Here is a 23682-nt window from a genome sequence, read left to right as displayed (position 1 = left end):
CTGGCTGCTTTATGCTGTTCTGAATACCAGTGAATCTGTTGTTAAATTAAGTTTTTAAAAAATTAAGGCTGACCGAAATATTTCATAGTAGCGTTCTCTTTGGATTTCTTGTTTAGTATTCATGTACGAGATTTTAAATAATTTAAAAAAAACCAATATTCCTTAACAGAAAACTAGATGAAAATTGATTTTTGTCTCCTCAATATGAAATAGCCCCTCTGTTTTGGGGATAAAATAAAAATTGAGACAATTTTTAGCGAGTTAACATACACTGACTTTCAGTTAAAGTTTCTAAAGGATTTTTATCATATTAACTGAGGCTTGTCTACACTGGCACTTCATTGGCAAAACTTTTGTTGTTCAGGGGTGTTACAAAAACACACACACACCTGTCCCCCCCCCCCAAATGACAAACGTTTTACCGACAAAAAGCACCGGTGTGAACAGTGTTTTGTCAGTTGAAGCGCGCTCCTGCCTACACAGCCGCTGCCGCTCATGGTGGGGTGGAAGTGTTTTGTCAGCAGGAGAGCTGTCTCCTGCCGACAAAAAGCAGCCACAAAGGGGTGCCTTTTAGTGGCACAGCCGTATTGCTAAAAGCCTCATAGTGTAGCCATAGCCTTACTGAGCATGATCCACGGTCAGAACTCGTGTGTTGAGTGACGTAGGCTTTGGCCTACTAGGTTTTTTTAATAAGATTTTTTTTAAATGTTAAAATATAGATTTATGTGGATGCTTCAATTATGGTAGTTCTGGTTATTAATTTTCTTTAAATTATACATACTTTACATATGTTTTTTATCACTAGCACTTAGTTGCTTCATAGCTTGGGGGGAGTGATTTGAAGTTGTATTTGGTGAAAATAATAGTTTTCTGCAAATCAAAAGAGTTGTAGGGAATGGAATTTGGTTTTGCTTTGTTGGGTGGTGGATAATTATCCCCTGAAAAATGTATGTGAAAATTTACTAAACATAAAACAGCTTATTCATAAACACATAAAGTAAATCTTTTTTAAAAAAACAAGCAAACAAACAAACAAACAAACAACTTCCTAGCCAATCAGCCATCAGCAGAGTTGGGGGATGGACTGGCCCAGGATGTTTGGCATCTTACTATTATGGTGGTAGGGAGTTAGAATTCCCTTAGATGCATGCATGCATGCATACTAAGGATGCTAAAAGCATTTTGACCTGTCTAGTCAATTGTCTGTAGTTTTACATGGCTCAGTGGAAAAATGACCATTTTATGCTAGACTGTCTTCTGAAATAACTGATGCTGTATGTTATTGGAAAGCTGAAACTTCCAGATTTCCCAAGACAAATAACAGTTTTAACTATTTGAGATACTGTGCCTTAAAATCAAATTCAGTTGCTGAATCAGGGCCTTTTGAGGGTAGGTGCATGCACTAAGTCTAGGAGTAGGGGATAAGAAGCTTGTGTGCTTTTGCAGAGAGAATGTGTATGCTTTAGTGCATATAACATATTTTTTCTGGTCTGAGATCTATCCAGTCAGCTCCACCACTAATTAAATAGTAGCAGAAAAAAAATATTGGCTTGTTTCTGATTGGCTTATGTATTGAAAATATTACAACATGGTGCTGTTATGTATTTTCTCCATGAGAGACACGTAGCTACTTTTGTTTTTGTTAAATTTGGTGTAATTTCAATAAGGTTTGTGGTACTGTGTCTGATTTACAAGTTCAAGTTCAGGTTTTTGCATTGTTTGTATGCAACCATAATGCTGTTATTGGAGCACATGTTCATATTTCACCAATGCTACTGTCAGATTTGAAATCACTGATAAAATTTATTTGGAAATAAACCTTAACTCATAACAAATTACTTATGTTTTTAAAGTGTTTAATATTAAACTATTTCGTTCTTATTAAATGTCAGTTTTTATCATAATTAATTATTTTACTTTCCCACTTTTACAGTTCAGTTTCACATTGCCCACTTATATGAAATCCAGGTAAGTGTTAAGCTTTTTGTATTTTTGATGACGTATAGTCAGTGTATTATATAATCAGTTTGTGAAATCCAGCCCACTAGTGACACTTTTGTGAATGAAAGTTAGGCACATGCTATGTGAAATTCGCATCAACTTATGTTCATTAAGAAAATAATTATAATGGACGAATAGCTCAGGAAATGTAATTTGTTGTGGTAAGTTCAAAATATTGCACATATGAGTCCAGCTAGCTATTTTTTCTTAATCTTTGTATTTGCCAGTTCCTAAATACACTGTCAGTCATTTTCAGGCAAGAACTAAACTTGAATTATTGGCTAAAATTTATTTGTGAAATTTAAATTGACTTTCAATACAGTAGTTCCTAAAACAGTTGCCAGATGCTCTAAGGCTCCATACGTGTGAACACATAGACATAAAGACACCTAAAAATGAGGTTACTGCCAGATAAGATGAGTCATCATCTGCAGACTATAAAGTTATGCTGTTATGAATTCTGGGCCAAATTCTGCCCTCAAACATGTATATTTTGTAAATAAAACATCCAGATCCTCATATCAGGTGCCTTACATCAGTGGTTTCCAAACTTTTTACCGAGGTGACCCACCCACGGTCCAAATTTGTGTGTTGTGGGGAGGTGGCGGCAAAATCATAGGCTAGGTTGGTCCTTCACTGCTGCCACCAGTGCTGCCTCCGCACCCTGCTGAGGAGGCACTGATTACCTGCAGCAGCGTTCTCTGCCCTAGCACTACAATGCTAATTCTGGCCTTGTGCAGAAGGGAGGCTGTCATGGTGGAAAGTTGGTTGGGCCAAACCTGAGTCGCACTGTAGCCCTGCAGATTAGGTTGTAACGTCACTCACCCAAATTTGGCCCAGCTGCCCCTCTGTCATTGACTGCCTCTCCTCGGCAATAGGCCAGAATTACCATTGCTGTGCTGGGACAGAGGACGTGGGGGCAGGTCATGATGGAGGGGCAGCCGGGCCAAACCTGAGTGCTGCTGCTGTTTCTTTGTATGGCTGATGTAGAGCAACAACTATAATTTTACATTTAGGTGATTAAGACAGATAATTACGTCAAGAGTATGGTGGCTTGAGTTGTTGCTTTGAAGACCGGGAGATCGTTGATCGATGTTCCGTCGCTGTTGCTGGCATTAGTCGTGATTTCTCACTTAACAAAGTGGGCTGTGTGAAGGCTGGCATCTTCTACTCCTGAGTGGCGCTATGGCGCTGTGACCCCATGCGCCAGAACGCAACGCCTGGAGCAGGGAATTGGGGCCAGCCCCACGGGACAAGAGCTACCACTGTGGCGTGAGTGCAGGGTGGGCTCGCGCTCCAACCTCCACCCCACTGGGCCTTTGACCCATTAAACCTTCTCATGATCCCATCATTTGGGAGAAACCTCTTTATATAATTGGATGATGGGATTTACCCTGACCAGTGTTTCGTCTCGCCTAAGTGGCCATTCTTAGTGCATCCTAGCCAAAGTCTCTTGCCAGTCAACTATACATCTATATGGGATTGAGGGTTCCCATGGAACTAAAGGTTCTGTTTAAAAACAACTTTTAAACAATGTGATATTCTCCTACAGTTATCGGTGAAAATAAATATAAATAAAAGTGAAAATTACTTAATTGATTTTCATTTTCCAAGCTGAGCAAAATTCAGGAAGAAAACCAATATAAATAGCGAGAAATGGATTGGATTTTTAAAATTTTCATTTTTAATATTCTGAGTAATATAAACAAGAACTTTGATTATAGCGTGTTATTTTTAAGTTGTGTTTCTTTAAAGGTAACCTGCAAATTGTAATTAATTTGATTCATTTTGCCTAATTTGGTCATTGAATTTATTTTGTGGAAAGCCTCATATAGCACAACAAAGATTATATAACTACATTTTCAGTTATATAATCTGAAAATTGTACAACATCGTATATACTTCAGTCCTTACCAATTGTTTGTTTAGAATGTAAATTTACATTCTACCTATACAACTGCAAATTAGCTCCTACAGTGGAAAATGCTGATTTGTCATTCTCCTAGAACACCAGTTTTGTGGCAGTCTCATGTCTTTTCCAGCAAGCCCACCTAGTTTGGTGTTAATATTAAAATAAATAACCAGAATTGGAGCTGATTACTAAGAAATACCCATTTAACAAAAATTGCAGTGGAGTTTTAGCAGTGTGGGTCATTCTGTTTCAGTTTAAGTGATATCAAGAGGAATATACACAACATGTTTAATTGATTCTACTTTTAATATGTGTAAGTGAAAAATGCATATGTATAAGATTAAAGGCTTGAGAAAAATGTTTTAGAACGTGTCCATCTATATTGGAGTACAGTATTTTAGATAAATGGCATACATACATATCAGTGTTTTCACCAACATAACTAGAGACAATACTGAAAAGGTGAAATGCATTATTTCTGCTGTGCCAAAATTAACTCAAAATTTATAATTTATACATGTTGCAACTTTTAAATAATGTGATACATTTAAAATATAATTTTAAATATGCAGTTTTATTCTATAAAATGCAAACAGTATGCGTTTATGATGAGTTACTTACATTCAAGGCTAAGGCTTAGAGAGAGCTCTTGGATACAGCAGACTCTGTTTAAATGGCAGACTGATAAATGGCATGACTACTTAGGGCTTGTCTACACTACCTGCCGAATCGGCGGGCAGCGATCAATCCAGTGGGGGTCAATTCGCGATAAATTGACTGCTGAACGCTCTTCCGTCAACTCTGGTACTCCACCAGAATGAGGAGTGCAAGCGGAGTCGACGGGAGAGCATTAGCTGTCTACTCACTGCAGTGAAAATACCACAGTAAGTAGATCTAAGTACGTCGACTTCAGCTAAGCTATTCATGTAGCTGAAGTTGCGCATCTTAGATCGACCCCGTGCGGTAGGGAACAGATTAACTGCACTGCATTTCAGTGAGCGAGGAATGTATAAATGGCACACTTCATGTTTGTAAGCCTGCTTGCACTAGATAGGTATATTTCATAGAATAAATATTTTGATTTACTTGGATTTCTAAAATATGCTAGTCAAAATATATCAAGTATCAGTTTAAAAAAGGGGGGCAAGGAGGGAAATTTGAGACTTTTTCTCATGTTGAGTAGCACCTTGCTCTGAGTGATTCCACTAAGTCAGTGGAATATTTTTGGGGTAAGGTTCTGTTCAACATGAGTAAAAATACCAAATCTGCCCAAATTGTGAAACAGAAATTTCAGTTGTTGTTTCAATGCCAGTAAAATTCCACTTAATCTCCTTCCGGGTACAGTTCTTTATTCAGTGCCTGATATTTATGTTCTAGAATGACAGCTAAATATATCACTTACCTAAATTCAGTTTTTAAAAAATATTGTATACAGCATGTGTTCCTAAAGCAAATAGTTAAATATTAACGTTTGCAAGCACAATCTCTTCCTGTAATATTTTGACAATAGATATTTTGATTCTACCTGTTTAAGAATTGACTATTGTAATGCTACCCATGTGGGCTTCAGATATGATAATAATGTAAATAATGGGTGAGATCCTCAGCTGTTGTAAATCAGCAAAGTTCCATTGAAGTCAGTTGAACATCACTAATTTTTATTAGCTGAGGCTTGGTCCAATAGCTTTTCAGGCATTGATCACACATGCTGCAGTGCGGCGAACCTAAAATCAGTGACAAAACTCCTGATTCTGTAGTAGCACATTTAGTTTAGTTAAATTATTTTAAAGTTTTTATTTTAATTATGAATCCAGTACACTTAGCCTATTTTTAACTGTTGACAATATTATTAAATGCTGCCCAGGGTGTTAGAGTGGCGTGAATAGTGAAGGGTATGTGGTTGGTTGACAGGTTAAGGAATCAACCCTCTAATTCTGAATTCTAGTCTTGAGACTTTCAAGATTCATAGGCCAGAAATGGATCATTATGATTATCTAGTCTGACCTATGTAACTCAGACTATAGAATTTCACAAGTGATGCCAGCATCAAACCTGTTGGAACTTCTGGCTGAGCTTGAGAATATCTTTTAGAAAGTCCTCCAATATTGTTTTAAAGACTTCAAGTGATGGAGAATCCACCAAATGCCTAGGTAAGGTTTTCCAGTGGTTACCCTCGCTGTTAAAAATTATTTCTACTCTGAATTTGTTTAGCTTCAACTTCCAGCCACAGGATGTTGTTATGCCTTTATTTGCTGGACTAAAGAGCCTCTACTATCAGAAATCTTTTTTCTGTGTGTAGATACTTAGAGACCTACATGCCTATAGGTGATCAAGTCACCTGCTAACCTTCTATTTGATAAATAGATGAGTTTCTTTAGTCTCTTACTGTAATGGTGTGTTTCCAGACCTTGAATCATTCTTTTAGCTATTTCTGAAGCCTTTCCAATTTGTCAAGATCCTTTTTAAATATGGGCATTAGGTCACAGTATTCCAGTAATATTCTCACTAATGCATTGGTCTCCCTGTTTAACCTTTTCACATACTGGCATATTAGCTTATTTCTAGCACTCTGTATCTTCCCCAGTAATCCAAGATTTATTAAATATCAATGAGTCACAGAACGCCTTCAGCCAGTTCTCTCAGAACTCTTGGGTGCAAGTTGTATCTAGTCTTGCAGATTTTAAAATGTTAACTTCAGTAGTTGCTGTTTGCTATTGGAATAGAAAGTATTTCATACTCACACCTTTGAGTGATATCATCCAGTTTCTTTCCAAATATAGAACAGATATATTTATTGAACTCTTCTTTCTTTTCCTGCATCATTGATAATTTTACCATCCCTACCTATTAACAGACCTATACCTTTGCTAAGATTTCTTTTGGCCCCGATCATAAATTTTAAAAATTTATGCCCTTAACCGTATTGCCCTTAACCGTACTGGACATGGATTTTTCAGATAGCTAGCTTCCTTTATCAGTTGCCTACATTCTGTGACTTCTGAGTTAGTCATTGCTATCAACTTCCCCTTTTTCTATTTGTTATATATTATTGCTGCTTTCACTTTCCTTCTTAACCAGACTGATATTTTAATCAAGAAAGCCCTGTCTTGTGATTGTGGAATTTGGGCTTTTGGTCATCTAATAAAGGTAACCACTCCTAATAATCATTCATATTTGCTTTGTTTAAATTTTAATTCCCAGTCAATTTTGCTTATAATTGCTTTAAGCTTCATGAAATTGTCCCAATTAAATCACCAAATAAATATATATTTTACTGCTCAGGACTGTCTTCTGTTTGCACACAATCGATGTAACTAGATTGTGAATATTTGCATCGAGACAGTCACTAACTTTTAGTTCAGGGGTAAATTGATCTTTTTCAGAAATGAGGTCTAATTTTGAGTATTGCTAGCTAAGCTGTAATTCATTTTATGTAAGGAAATAATTTTAATATTTAGACATTCCAAAAAAGTTGTATTAGTGGTAACATGAGACCTCCAGCATGTATCTCCCAGATTGAAATCAGGGAGGAGTAACTGACGAATTAAGGCATTTAAAATAAATTGACCATTAAAAATAATTACATTATGTACAGTATATATAGTCAAGATAACAGACACAGGTTAATGCTGTCAAATAAAATTCAGCTGTTTGAAACACTGCCCATTTAAGTAGTGAAGGAAAGAGTACACAGTCTGGAAGCCCTTTTCATTACCAGGGCCCTGAACCTATAAACTACTGTTACGGGTTTTCCTGGAATGCAACCTGGAACTGGGGTACCATTGAGCCCTCTTGTCTTACCAACCTGGGCTCCCTCTCACACTGTGATGTTGTACAAGCTGCAAACCTCTCCAGGTACTGTACTTACACAGACATCCACCAGGCAGGGACACACCTAGTTGAGTTACATGAATGCTTCTCCCAACCACTTATGAACCAACAACAGAGAGGCTCCAGCCTATTCTCTCCAGCTCCCCAGCCTAGGATCCCAGAGGTGTACCATCTTGCCCTGGTCAGAAGCCTGACCAGTGTAAGTTTGTTACCCAGTCCATCCCTCTCTCATTGTGTAGCGAACATGCACCAGTTTTTGTTCACTGAGCAGAGGTTTCCCTAGCACTTCAAGCAAAACGCACTGTTTTAGGTAAAATATAGAACAGATTTGTTAACAGAAAGATAGATTTTAAGGGATTGTAAATGGTAGGCATCATGAATAGAGACGATTACCAAAGAAAACAAAAATAAGCGCACCGTCTTAAATTCTATAAACCAAACAATATTTGAATCAGGCAGATAGTACAAACAGGTTACAGATCTTCGATGTGTAGGCTGGAACTCTCCTTCAGCCTGGAACCACCTCCCCAGTTCAGAAGACTTTGTCCTCCAGACATGTTTCCAGGTGTTGAGTTGTGGGGGGTGGGAGGGAGTGAGGACAAGTAGTGATGTCACTTCCCTCTTTTCTAGCTTCTTCCAGTTTGCTAGAAAGAGTCTTTGCTATGATGTGGGTCAAGCCACCTCCATTGTATACAGTTCCTAGGATAGTCCTTGAGTGTGTGGACTCCCTTTAATGGGCCATCAGCAGTGTCTGGCTGCTCCATTGTTGTACCCAACAGGCTGGTTGTGGGTGTTCCCAACCTCCCAGCATAATTCAGTAACACACACACAGCAAAACTTTATAACTTCCCATACAATGATAGCACATACAGTCCAACAAGATATTAATGTTTAACAGATCAAGACCTTTTAAAATGATATCTCACAAGGCATACTTTGTACAAAACATATCATAATTATATAACAGTGGTGAATATGGGGGTTCCAGGGTGCTGCTTTGAGGTACAGAGTGCCACAAGTACTCAGAGGTTTGCAGATGGGGGTCCATGCTTCTACAGTACATATGAATTAGAAAGTGAACACTTTCATGATTCAAACATATCTTGTATAAATAGAGGATGATAAGATAGAACAGGGGTAGGCAACCTATGGCATGCGTGCCGAAGGCAGCACGCGAGCTGATTTTCAGTGGCACTCACACTGCTCCGGTCCTGGCCACCGTTCGGGGGGGGGGCTCTGCATTTTAATTTAATTTTAAATGAAGCATCTTAAACATTTTAAAAACCTTATTTACTTTACATACAACAATATTTAGTTATATATTATAGACTTATAGAAAGAGACCTTCTAAAAACATTAAAATGTATTACTGGCACGCAAAATCTTAAATGAAGACTCGGCACACCACTTCTGAAAGGTTGCCGACCCCTGAGATGGAATATCCTAATGCTGCTAATATATTCCAGTACCTTTAGTGGCTGTGTATATTTGAAAATCATAGCTCCCAGTATGACTGAAATCATCTTACTACTGGGTAATAAATATTGAATGCTACCTACAGCCATAAGTTATAGAAAAATAGATTTTAAAACATTGACCTTTTTGCATCATCTACAGACTGCCTCAGCCACCAACATTAGAGCCTGGCTGCACTACAGCAGCACAACTACAGCGATGCAGGTGTAGCGCCATAGTGCAGATGCTTTCTACATCAGTGGAAGGGGTTTTTCCACTGATGTGGTTAATCCACCTCTGCAAGAGGCGAAAGCTACGTTGACGAAAGAATTCTTCTGTTGACCTTGCTGCATCTTCACAGGGGGTTAGGTTCAGATAACTTCAGTGCTCAGAGTGCTGTATTTTTCACAGCCCTGGGCGAAAGTAGCTAGGCCTATCTTATTTTTAAATGTAAACGGGGTCTTCATTTCTGTTCGTTTCTGTTTTGTAGTTTGTGGGAGGAATTTACAAGTTTATTAACAGCACACTGTTACTATAGCAATGAGCTCAGTATACACCCTGACTAAAACAGTATAGAAGTGTAGGGCCAAATTTAAGAAAACCCATTTTGATATTGCTGTGACCATTGATTTGAATATGAATGGCATGATGCATATGTAGGAAACCTGGCTAAACCACTCTTTTGCAAAATTTTCCTCTTCATTATATTGTTTTATGTATTGACTTTATACCAACTGTTATATCTTCAGACAGGTTATTCCACTGCACTATGTATCTCCATCATTAAACCTTTCATTGCACTGTATACAAGAAATTTTGCTGTAGATTTTCTGGGAATGCATTTGTGTGCTATCAGTGCTGTGTAACAGTTACTATTGGTGGTAGGATATAAGTTTTATGAATAATCCATTTCTTCCCCCCGCAGAGAAAGTATCACTCTGCAAAGGAAGCTTATGAACAACTTTTGCAGACCGAAAACCTTCCTGTACAAGTAAAGGCAACTGTCTTACAGCAATTAGGTATGTAAAAGCAATTTTTTTTATTTGTGTGTGTGTTTGGATTTGCCTCTCTGGTTGTTTTTATTTTGCTATGTGTCTTTGCAATTAATAATTAGTGCATTCAGAAGATGCTTTGAAGGTTCTATTTCCAGTGAGTCAAAAATGGGGTTTTTACCCAAGTCAGAGAAAATAACATAACCATAAATAACCTCTCTACTAGTAGAAGGGAGGAGAGAGACAGATCTTTAATGGAAACTTCATAATTTGTAGGATTCTTGGATATTATGGTGATTTATACTAACAGTACATTGTGCAGTATATTGGAGAATTTTGGTGAAAAACAGGAGTAGTTAAGCACCGGTTGCCACAAAATATTTGTTTTATTTGTAGGGAAGGTTTATAATGGAAACTGCATAAATGAGTGAAAAGAAACCTAAAAGCTGGAGTCATTTTCCTTATTTTCGAAAGTTCAGGTATATTCTTTAGTGTAGGCTTTCTACTGGATGGGTTGAACAGTCTTCATTTATCACATAGGCTTTATAAAAACTATTTTCAAAGTATATTCACTTTTTTTTATTTAATACAGAGAATTCTTCATTCACTACTGTAATGTTTTTATCTAATTTAATATTTTTAATATTTTTTTAGTCTACTTCCTTCAGTCTTCCTTTCCTTTTTGATAATTGGCAGATGACTTCATCAAGAATTTGTCTATAATGCTTGCCTTTTGTGATGTAGATTGGTTGTGTATTGCTTGGATTTAATTTGCTTAGCTTTTGATTTTCTGCATAGGAGTAAAAATAAATAAAACTTGCTGAAATTTACATCTGCCATGTAAGAGCATGAATGGTAGAGACACCACAGCAGCTACAGATCAGGTTGATTTCAGGAAATAATCACTAGTCCATACTTTTGAAACCCATAAGCGGAGTAAGAGAAGGTATTCAAATGTGGGTCAGGTTCTTCTTTGAGTGCTGTCCCTGTGGGTTCTCCACTCCAGGTGACGGTGCATCCCGGCACCGTTGATCGGAGATCTTCAGTAGCAGTGCCTGGTCAGGACACACGTGCTCAGCTGCTGTCTCATAGAGTCTGCCTGAGCGCGCGCGTCCCGCACCCCCCCTTAGTTCCTTCTCAACTGTCCTTGGCTGAAGACGGGACTCGGGGCAATTCTGATCCTCTTCCCTGGTCTCTGAAGGCAACAAGTACAAAGAGATAGAAATAGTTAGTTAGTAACATCCCAGTTATTTCCCTTCCTTTAGAATATTTACTTAGTTTAAAACAAAACAAAACAAAAAAAAACCTTTTTCCTCAAGTTTATCTCCCATTTAAACACTCCCCTGGCATTCCTAGTGCAATAATGCCAGGTCTTTGGGATTTAAGAAATGTGCTTCCTGTCAAGACTCTATACCACGGTCCGATGGACACTCACGCTGTGTGAAGTGCCTCGGCGAGACACACGTCCCTGCCAAGTTTATCCATTGTACCAGCCTCAAAAACCGGGCTTGTCGTGACAGGGACCTGTGGCTGAAAATGCTCATGATGGAGAAATCCCTACAGCCGCTTATGGAGAAGGACAATAGCAAACCCTCTCCCGCATCCTCCCCGGCCAGCTCCGAACCGATCGGGAGCGTGGCTTCACCCTCTCATGCGAAGAGGCAGGAAGCCCAATCCTCTCCATCCAGAGGCTTTCAAAAGGGAAAAGGGTCTCCTGCGAGATCCTTACCTTCAGTGCTGACAGCACCAAAGGCAGGCGCCTCCAACCGTCCCAACATCTCAGCCATGGCTCCCGCGGACCGCAGAGGCAGGGACCCGACTTCCCGTACTGGGAAGGTCTCGGCACCGGTCCCCATGGCACCAAAAATAGAGCTGGTGCCAACATCACGTTCTGCCCCGGTACCAACCAGAAAGTCGGCACTGAGCCTGCCTGCCACTCCAGCAGCAGCAGTGGACCTCCCGCAGGGTGCCTACAAATGGCCCGGGGCACTGGGGAAAGCAAAACAAAAGTCAGTGCACACTTCTGAGCACAGATCACTCTCAGCAGGATCACAGCCCAGGGAACAGCAGCAGCAATTCTGAAGTCAGTACGACGTCTCAGTGCCCCTCAGCCTGACTCTTTGCTCCTTGACACACAGCACTCACTCTTTGATCAGTTGTTCTCCCCACCTGACCTGGCTACCTTCACTGCCTGATATGCAGCAGCCGCTGGAGTTCTCCCCACCTGCCGCCTCCTCCATCGGAAACTTTTGCACCTCAGGACACGTCTCACAACCACCAGGCTCAGTTTCCCTACTTCGCCCCACCATGGGCGGCACCTAACTTCTCTTATCCCAATGCCTTGGACAGCTCCTGCTGCTACTCGTCCTCATGCTTCTTCCACCAGACCACAAGCTTCTTCTGCGCCTCTATCTCCAGCTCCGTCTACTTCTAGAGCACCTGACACCCCCACCCCCGGAAGAGGTGGGCTATGGACCATATCCTGATTCACCAACTCCTAACTCTCCATCAGCTCCAGATGGAGCCCTCATGCCTCCACCTCCACAGAATGTGGACGACTTTAAACAATTCCAAGAACTTTTCAAGAGGGTGGCACTCAGCCAGGACTTCCCTTTAGAGGAGGTGCAGGCGAGACAACACAGACTCCTCAATATCCTCCAACCCTCTGCGCCCTCAAAGATCACACGCCCCATAAATGAAGCACTCCTAGAACCAGCTGACACCCTTTGGCAGACCCCAGCCTCTATCCCACCAACTTGCAAAAAAGGCTGACCGTAAATATTATGTTCCTGCTAGGGACGTAGACTTCCTATTTTCTCATCCACAACCGAATTCTCTTATAGTGGATGCAGCGACACACAGGACAAAACAGCCACACTACCGGCCCACCCTGCAAGACAAGGACCTCAAACGCCTTGACTTCTTGGGCCGCAAAGTCTATTCCTCCTCCACTCTGCAATTCAGAATTGCAAACTATTCTGCCCTACTTGCAAGCTACGACTTGGACAATTACAATAAACTCTTTGATTTTACCTCCCATATCCCAGAGGACAGGAGAGCAGACTTTCAGTCCTTGTCCAGGGCCAATTGGTCTCCAGAATGGCCCTACAAGCATCTCTAGACATGGCAGACACAGCAGCCCACACTACCGCCACTGCGGTGGTTATGTGCAGATCTTCCTGGCTGTCTGCATCCAGTTTCCCCAAAGACCTGCAGACCAAAGTGGAGGACCTCCCCTTTGATAAAGATAAGCTTTTTTTTTCCCAAAAAAACTGACGAAGTCCTTCACACTATGAAAGATTCTAGAGCGACCCTGCGCACCCTGGGAATTTACCCATCCCTTCCCAGGAGACAATGGTATCAACCGTATCAGAGGCCCCACACACAACAATATAACCAGCCCCAGCCCAGACCATACGATATAGCCAGGAATCGCGCTAGACCACCTAGGCGCAGACAAAACCAAGCGCAACCAGCTACCTCCCATCCATTGGGAAACAAACAACAATTTTGAAGTGTTGGTCGAGGGTCTGCACGACCACCTCTTGATTCCACCACCTATTTGCCCATTTGGCCACCACCTCCAGGTTTTCCACCATATTTGGCAGCAGAACACACAGGCCCCTTGGGTCCTGGAAATAGTTCAGTCCAGTTACTCAATCCCTTTTATATCCTACCCTCCCCCCATCCCTGACCCTCTTCAGGGACCCCTCTCATGAGCACCTACTTCGCGTAGAAGTGGCTCATCTACAGCTAGGTGCAGTGGAACCTGTGCCGACACAACATTGAGGAAAAGGGTTCTACTCCCACTACTTTTTGACCCAAAAGAAGAGCCGGGGATGGAGGCCTATACTAGACCTACGCTGACTGAACAAATTCGTACATGTACAGAAATTCAAGATGATCACACCAGGCACAACAATACCCGTACTGGAACAAGGGGATTGGTTCACAGCCCTCAACCTACAGGATACCTATTTTCACATATCTATCCATCCATCCAGCCCACTTCCTGTGATTCACACTCGGACACAACCATTTTCAATACAGGGTACTCCCTTTCGGACTCTCCACAGCATTGAAAGTATTCTCCAAGACCCTAGCCATAGTCGTGGCCCGCCTCCGCAGACACGGGATCATACTTTTCCTCTACCTAGACGATTGCCTCATCGAAGGCAACTCATACGACGAGACATTACGACCTACCCATTGCTCCCTTTTCCACAGCTTAAGTCTGCAAATAAACTTCCAAAAATCCACCCTGACACCTATACAGCGGATCAAATTCATCTGAGCTCACCTGGACTCAATCCGAACCAGAGCATCACTCCCACAGAACAGATTCCTCGCTATTACACATGTCATACACACGCTCTCCATTCGTCCCAGGACACAGGCAAGAATTTGCCTACAGCTCCTTGGTCACATGGCAGCCACCACCTTCGTGGTCAAGTACGCCAGGCTGCACATGAGATGTCTTTAGGGTTGGCTCAACTCCAGCTACAAACTCAGCAGACATAGCTTCTGCATGATGCTAACTCCTCCAGCGAACATACTAGCTTCCCTATAATGGTGGACAAGACCAGAGAACCTCTGCATGGGCGTTCCCCTCCAGCAACACTCCCCGGCACCCATACTCACCACAGACGCTTCCCTGATCGGTTGGGGAGCGCCCCTCGGGGGGACACACGGCACAGGGCCTCTGGTCCCTGCCAGAGACGCGTCTGCACATAAATCTCCTAGAGCTCACAGCAGTGAGACAAGCATGCCTTCACTTTCTCCCCCTCATAAAGAACATATCTGTCTGGGTCCTAACGGACAATATAGCATGTATGTTTTACATCAACAGATGGGGGGAGCACAATCTCACTCCCTATGCATAGAGGCCATCCAGTTATGGAATTGGTGCATACAATACCACATAGAAATTACCGCTTCATACCTACCCAGATGTCACAGCACTACTACCCACACACTCAACAGACACGTCTCCAAAGAACACGAATGGGAATTACATCCCACGATACTACAACAGCTTTTCTCCCACTGGGGCACCCCGTCGATAGACCTCTTTGCCACAACCCAGAATCACAAATGCCACCTATTTTGTTCCAGAGTGGGATTAGGGACTGCATCCCTAGGAGACGCGTTCCTCATCCCATGGAACAACTCTCTCATGTACGCCTTCCCACCGATCCCTCTGATATACTGGGTTCTACTCAAGATCAGAGACGACAAGGCCCGGGTCATACTTATTGCCCCAGCTTGGCTGAGACAGACTTGGTATCCTTACTTGCTCCGCATGTCCATGCATCCTCCACGGACTCTCCCCAACAGACCAGATCTGTTTTCTCAGGACAATGGCCAGTTTCTTCACCCGCAGCTCCAGAAACTCCACCTGACGGCATGGTTCCTTCATGGTTCCAGACCCACGAACTAGCCTGTTCTGAGCAAGTCCTGCATAGTAGAAAAGACTCCACTCATAAGATTTACCTGCAGAAGTGGAAATGCTTCTCTGTGTGGGCTCCCATAAACACTTGACACCCCATAGCGTGACTCTCCCTAACGTCCTAGACTACCTTTTGAAACTAAAACAGGATGGGCTCTCACTCAGCTCCATCAGAGTGCACCTCGCAGCCCTCACCACCTTCCATGATTTGCTGGACGGATATTCACTCTTTGCCCACCCCGCCATAAAACGCTTTCTCACGGGCCTGCCAAATCTCTAAGATTTATCTATCAGCAGCTGCCTGGAATCTCAACCTAGTTCTTCACGGTCTTATGAAACCTCCCTTCCAGCTCTTAGCTACCTCATCTCTTCTCCACGTGTCCTATGAAGGTAGCTTTCTTGGTTGCTATTACATCAGCAAGGAGAGTAGGGGAAAGAAGCACTCTGATGGCCTACCTTCCCTACACAACCTTTTCTAAAGATAGTTACCCTGCGACCCCACCCTAAATTTCTCCCTAAGGTGGTGTCCGCGTTCCACCTTAACCAACCAACCAATATATTTACCTGTATTCTATCCCAAACTTCATGAGACTCCGCATGAATCAGCAGTACATACCCTCGACGTCAGACGAGCAATCGCCTTTTATCTAGACAGGACTAAACCATTTTGTAAGTCCCCGCAGCGATTTATCTCCACTAACGAGAGATCGAAGGGTGCGGCTATCTCTAAGCAACGCTTTTCCAAGTGGATCTCGGACTACATCAGATCCTGTTACCGCATTCAGCATGCCCAATCACCCGAAGGCATCAGAACTCATTCTACTCGAGCTATGTCAACATCCGTTAGCTTCCTCCATAGCGTACCTATTCCTGATATCTGTAAGGCGGCCATGTGGACATCTGAACACACATTTACCAGACATTATGCTATCACGCAGGATACCACGGCAGACACCATAGTAGGCCACGCAGTACTGTCTACAGTCGTCATTGCTGCAACTCCAAAGTCCAACCAGCCCTAGTGGGTACTGCTTCACATTCACCTGGAGTGGAGCACCCACAGGGACAGCACTCGAAGAAGGAGAAGGTTACTCACTTTGCAGTAACTGGGGTTCTTTGAGATGTGTGTCCCTGTGTGTGTGCCATTACCCACCCTCCTCCCCTCTACTTAGAGTAGTAATCCAGACATCTCTATGATAGAGAAAGAACTGAGGGGGGTGCGGGACACATGTGCTCAGGCAGACCCTAACGATGCTGCGAGACAGCAGCTGAGCACGTGTGTCCTGACCAGACACTGCTACCAAAGATCTCCGATCAACAGCGCCGGGATGCACCGTCACCTGGAGTGGAGCACCCACAGGGACATACATCTCGAAGAACCTCAGTTACTGCAAGGTGAGTGACCTTCTCTTTTTTGCAGTCAATGCAGTGGTCTCTCCATTTCAGTTTTTTTCCATTAAAATTTTCAAAAGTATATTTAGTATTTGGAAAATAGTAGATATTCTTCATCCACAAAACATAGACACACAATGGCAATACAGATTTCCACAAACATTTAAACAGTGCTTTTTCAACAGTGCTTTTATACAGTATGCTAACTTATAAGTAGTGAAAGTGTAGTTCGTTCTCCATAAAGACTCAGTCTCTGAGTGATGATTATTTGTGAGTCACTTGTTCCCTAAAAATTATGTTGAGTGAATCTACTCAGTCAGGATAGGCCACCACATTGTGATAAAGTGGTAACTTCTTTGTGGGCAAAAGGACAGAACTGCCTGAACCAAAACACTCAAGTAAAATGGTACACAGTTTATGTTCCTGACTGCCAGTGAGATGTACTCCATCAGATCCATGGTGCTTATCACAAACATGAACTTTAGTAGACTATAATAAATCAATTCTTCCTCAGATAGAGTATGACCCAGGTGTAAAAATAATTTGGCACTAAAGAAAAATAAAGGTAAATATTATCTCTGCCAGAATGGTGTAAAAAGAGAGCTTATTGTATGCTGCTGGCAAAAAAAATGAAGAACATGTTTTTATGAACATTTGTGTCTTTATGTTGAATCTTTCACTCCTGCAGAAGACAGTTCTAGCAGCAAAAAGGCTTCTTTTCTCAGCTAGGAAACGCCTCTTGAGCAAGGTGCAAATTTAGATGATGTCCAAGCCTCAGATACATGTTTAACTGGGAGAGGAAAGGACTTTAGTTTGGGAGGGGGACTTTTGTATTCTGGCAGATATATGCATGTGTGCACATCAAATATTTCATAGCCATCGTACCCAGGCTATGAGGTATAACACAAACACCATGAGTTAGTTTCTTCCATTGCGCCGTCATTCTTCATTTCATATATATTTTTACTTTGTATAGACAAAAATAATCCTTTTTAATAATCCTAACCTAAAATGACATTGATTTGTAAAATGAAATGTTTTGTTTGAGATCTAGTAATCCTTTAGGTAAGAGGATTGGGTTCAATCATTTTGAATCTTTTAGACCACCCATAACCATTAGAGTTTGTGAACTTTTCCTCTTAAGGCAAACGGGTACTGGTCTGTTAAGTGTAGGAATCCAGTGTGCATGTTCAAGGGCCTCAGTCCTTTAAGGCCACGAATTCTGGAAGGTACAGTCCAGAAGGAATGATGGGGATACAGTCTCAAGGTCATATGGCTGATCACGTGAGCAAGGTAGGAAATAAAAAGCAGTCTCTATTTTTATCAGTCAGAGAAAAACACCAGGGATTGGGGAAAAGCTGGTATACGTCTCTTTACAGAAAATGGGAGGAGAATAGCTGCCCAGAGTGGGATTGATGGAGCTCTTTTCATAAAATGAGCTGGAACAAGAGCCAGACTAGGGTAAGACCTTGGTAGAGAAATACTGTGAGCCCCTGATACAAGGGTGACTGTGCAGCCCTGGGGAATGACGAGTAAGGACTATGAAGCCTCGGGGAACGGATAAAAGCAGAGTTAAAAGGGTGAAAGGCTGAATGCATGTTTTAACAGTAATGTAACCCAGGAGTGGGGGAATTTGTGATGAAATTCAACATTGTGTTTGAGTTGATGAAGAAGCAAGGAAAACAGAGGCACAGCAGTGCAGCTAGACTGAGTGGGTACACCATAAATCTCTTACAGGGTACAGTTTGACCGTTGTTCCAGAACAGCCACTGAATGCTTTGAATTTAAGAACCTCTCTATTTACTTAGCCATTATTGTTAGCAAACCCTATTTTAAGGGATACCTTTTAATTTGTTGAAAATTAGATTGTGGGATTAGTGCATTATTACTTTTCACTGTGTTGCATAGTCCATGCCTTTGCTAGGTACTGTAGTCAAAACTTACTACCATCTTTTGGGGTTTGTTTTTGCCAGGGACCAACATCTGCCCTCAGGTACTGCAATTGGAGTCAGGAAAAAAATCTGATTCAAACTATGTGCATTTTCTATCACAGTTTTTCAACCCTCTCCTCCATTCTCTTCAGAAATGTCTCTCATAGAATCTGTTATGTCAGGAAGTTGTTATCCATGTTCAGTTGAGGTCAATAGAATAGTTTCTCCAACAATACAAAAGGAAGGGTTTCTTCCATTTTTTTCCTTATTCCAATACTTTACCTTATTGTACTTATGGGCAGAAAAGAGGCCCAGCCTCTGTGATCTGTGCCAATCTGTGGGATAGGTGTTGATGCTGATTTTTTTCCCGACTCCTCCCGCATGTTATCAAGAAGGTAAAATAGGAAACAACCCCGTCTTATTTGCTCCAATGTGGCTTGCAAGTTCTGGTATCCAGAACTCCTGGAAATATCATAGGAACTTCCCTTCTTGTGGTCACCGGTATGTTCCACTAAGGGTACAGCATGTTTTCCTATGGTGATGCAAACTTTCAACAAGAAAGAAAAAAGCTTCCCTTTAGCAAGATGATCTCTGGGATTGAGGAAATTTAGTGCATTTTTTTGCAGTTTCATTCCCATTATCCTAGAGGCTATCTCCTTTATTTCACTCAGGCTTGTCATTGGTCAGTGTACTTGTCACCTTTCTCCACATCATACACCTATTCAGATATATTTTGTTTGATTGTCCTAATGTAAATAAATAACTCTTTCAAAAGACTAATTCATATTTTCCACAAATTTGTAAATCTGCATGGATTTGGATCTAATTTCTAATGTGATTGTTGGAGCCCACAGAAGAACATTGCTTGTATCGTATTTCTGATTTTTTTTTTTTTTCTAGTGGCTATCTGGAGAATGAATGATCTCCAGGCTTTTAGGATTGATTCCCTTTTAGACTCATAGACTTTAAGGTCAGAAGGGACCATTATGATCTTCTAGTCTGACCTCCTGTACAACACAGGCCACAGAATCTCACCCACCCACTCCTGTAACAAACCCCTGACCTATGTCTGAGCTGTTGAAGTCCTCAACTTGTGGTTTAAAGACTTCAAACTGCAGAGAATCCTCCAGAAGTGACCCATGCCCCATGCTGCAGAAGAAGGTGAAAAATCCCCAGGGCCTCTGCCAATCTGCCCTGGAGGAAAATTCCTTCCCAACCCCAAATATGGCGATCAGTTAAACCCTGAGCATGTGGGCAAGACTCTCTAGCCAGACACCCAGGAAAAAATTCTCTGTAGTAACTAGATCCCACCCTCTCTAGTGTCCCATCACAGGCCATTGGGCATATTTACCGCTAATAGTCAAAGATCAATTAATTGCCAAAATTAGGCTATCCCATCATACTATCCCTTCCATAAACTTATCAAGCTTAGTCTTGAAGCCGGATATGTCTTTTGCCTCCACTGCTCCCCTTGGAAGGCTATTCCAGAACTTCACTCCTCTAATGGTTAGAAAACATAGTCTAATTTCAAGTCTAAACTTCCTGATGGCCAGTTTATATCCATTTGTTCTTGTCTCCACATCGGTACTGAGCTTAAATAATTCCTCTTCCTCCCTGGTATTTATCCCTCATGATTGTTCTCTGTAAATATATCCGTCTCCCCTCAGCCTTCTTTTGGTTAGGCTAAACAAGCCACGCTCTTTGAGTCTCCTTTCATAAGACAGCTTTTCCGTTCCTGGGATCATCCTAGTAGTCCTTCTCTGTACCTGTTCCAGTTTGAATTCATCCTTCTTAAACATGGGAGACCAGAACTGCACACAATATTCCAGATGAAGTCTCACCAGTGCCTTGTATAACGGCACTAACACCTCCTTATCTCTACTGGAAATACCTCGCCTGATGCATCCCAAGACTGCATTAGCTTTTTTCACAGCCATATCACATTGGCGGCTCATAGTCATCCTGTGATCAACCAATCCTCCGAGGTCCTTCTCCTCTGTTACTTCCAAGTGATGCGTCCCCAATTTCTCACAAAAAATTCTTGTTATTAATCCCTAAATGCATGACCTTGCACTTTTCACTATTAAATTTCATCCTGTTATTATTACTCCAGTTTACAAGGTCATCCAGATCTTCCTGTAGGATATTCTGGTCCCTCTTTGTATTGGCAATACCTCCCAGCTTCGTGTCATCCGCAAACTTTACTAGCACATTCCCACTTTTTGTGCCAAAGTCAGTAATAAAAGGATTAAATAAGATTGGTCCCAAAATTGATCCCTGAGGAACTCCACAAGTAACCTCCTTCCAGCCTGACAGTTCATCTTTCAGTATGACCCATTGTAGTCTCCCCTTTAGCCAGTTCCTTATCCACCTTTCAATTTTCATATTGATCCCCATCTTTTCCAGTTTAGCTAATAATTCCCCATGTGGAACCGTATCAAATGCCTTACTGAAATCGAGGTAAATTAGATCCACCGCGTTTCCTTTGTCTAAAAACATCTGTTACCTTCTCAAAGAAGGAGATCAGGTTGGTTTGGCAGGATCTACCTTTTGTAAAACCATGTTGTATTTTGTCTCAATTACCATTGACCTCAATGTCCTTAACTACATTCTCCTTCAAAAAATTTTCTAAGACCTTATATACTACAAATGTCAAATTAACAGGCCTGTAGTTAACCGCATCACTTTTTTCCCCTTTCTTAAAAATAGGAACTATGTTAGCAGTTCTCCAGTCACACAGTACAACCCTTGAGTTTACAAATTCATTAAAAATTCTTGCTAATGGGCTTGCAATTTCATGTGCCAATTCCTTTAATATTCTTGGTTGAAGGTTATCTGGGCCCCCGGATTTAGTCCCATTAAGCTGTTCGAGTTTGGCTTCTACCTCAGATGTGGTAATATCTACCTCCATATCCTCATTGCCATTTGTCATCCTACCATTATCCCTAAGCTCCTCATTAAAGACTGAGGCAAAGTATTTGTTTAGCTATTGGGCCATGCCTACATTATCCTTAACCTCCACTCTATCATCAGTGTTTAGCAGACCCACTTCTTCTTTGTTTTCTTCTTATTTGTATGGCTATAGAACCTTTTACTATTGGTTTTAATTCCCTTTGCAAGGTCCAACTCTACATGGCTTTTGGCCTTTCTCACTTTATCCCTACATGTTCTGACCTCAATAAGGTAGCTTTCCTTGCTGATCCCTCCCATCTTCCACTCCTTGTAGGCTTTCTGCTTTTTCTTAATCACATCTCTGAGATGCTTTCTCATCCAGCTTGTTCTACAACTCCTGTCTATGAATTTTTTCCCCTTTCTTGGGATGCAGGCTTCTGATAGTTTCTGCAACCTTGACTCGAAGTAAATCCAGGCCTCTTCTGCCTTTAGATCCACAAGTTCTTCAGTCCAATCCACTTCCCTAACTAATTTCCTTAATTTTTTAAAGTTAGCCCTTTTGAAATCAAAAGCCCTAGTCACAGATCTATTTTTGTTCATCCTTCCATTTAGTTTAAACTGAATTAGCTCATGATTGCTTGAACCAAGGTTGTCCCCTACAACCATTTCTTCTATGAGGTCCTCACTATTCACCAAAACCAAATCTAAAATGGCATCCCCTCTTGTTGGTTCAGCAACTACTTGGTGAAGAAATCCATCAGCTATCGCATCCAGGAAAATCTGAACCCTTTTATTACTACTAGCACTTGTCCTCCAGTCTATATCTGGGAAGTTAAAGTCTCCCATGATCACACAATTCCCATTAGTATTTACTTCATTAAAAACATTAAAGAGGTCTCTATCCATATCGGATCGCGGCGGGCTATAGCACACCCCAAGCACTATCACAAGGGAGGCTCTAGTAGCTTTCTTCCCCAATGTGATTTTTGCCCAGACAGACTCTCTTATCCGTTCCATCACTTCTTATTTCTTTACAGTCTACCTCATCACTGATATACAATGCTACTCCACCACCTTTGCCTTTATTTCTATCTTTCCTAAACAACTGTACTCCAGTTATGACTACTATTCCACCATGTTTCTGTTATCCCTATAATATCTGGTTTCACTTCCTGCACCAATAGCTCTAGTTCCTCCATTTTGTTACCTAGGCTCCTCGCATTAGTGTACAAACATCTTAATTTTTGCTGTTTTACTTCTCTCGCATTCTTTACCCGATTAGGCACAGACATTCTACCACCAGTATCACCTATTAGACTGGTATCTACACTACCCTTCCTTCTTATGTCCATTCTCCTACCCACGGCTGTATCCTTTCTTACTTCATTTTCTTCCTTCTCAATGTTAAAATCCAGTATGGAGTTTACCTGGACATCTCCCAACCATCTCCCCTAAATTCCTAGTTTAAAGTTCTCTTAATCAGTTGTGCCAGCCTCCATCCTAGAAGTCTATTTCCCTCCCTACTCAGGTGAAGTCCATCCCAAGAGAACAGTCCTCTGTCCATGAATGCTTCCTAGTGGCCAGACATTCCAGAGTCGTCCTTATAGCACCACTGCCTGAGCCATCAGTAGTATTTCATCAGGTTAAAGGTGGTCCTTTTCCCACAGTAACCTCTTGTTCCTTATTTTCAACACACCTTATGGTCCCCAAGGCATTCCCAGTGCTTCTACTGACTACAGATAATGTCTGGGAGGAACTTTTTGTGGGTTGTCTCAAGGATAAGTAGCTTTTTTTTCCTGTCTCTTATAAGAGGTTGGAAGTTTACCT

At 41.6% G+C, this 23682-nt stretch overlaps 1 protein-coding gene across 8 annotated transcripts in view; it reads left to right on the top strand.

The window, feature by feature from the left end:
* The window catches only part of KDM6A (lysine demethylase 6A), a 306138-nt gene that overhangs the window by 206074 nt on the left and 76382 nt on the right, over positions 1 to 23682 (top strand). For all 8 annotated transcript variants that reach the window (XM_034753936.1, XM_034753925.1, XM_034753963.1 and 5 more), the window contains 2 exons: positions 1934 to 1968; positions 10125 to 10218. In XM_034753936.1, the coding sequence (XP_034609827.1) occupies positions 1934 to 1968; positions 10125 to 10218 (129 nt within the window). The remainder of the gene's footprint in view (positions 1 to 1933; positions 1969 to 10124; positions 10219 to 23682) is intronic.

The sequence above is a fragment of the Trachemys scripta genome, chromosome 1, assembly GCF_013100865.1.
Source record: "Trachemys scripta elegans isolate TJP31775 chromosome 1, CAS_Tse_1.0, whole genome shotgun sequence".
Lineage (NCBI taxonomy): Eukaryota > Metazoa > Chordata > Testudines > Emydidae > Trachemys > Trachemys scripta.
The sequence above is the reverse complement of the archived record's forward strand: the minus strand, read 5'-3'. Positions and strand labels throughout refer to the sequence as shown.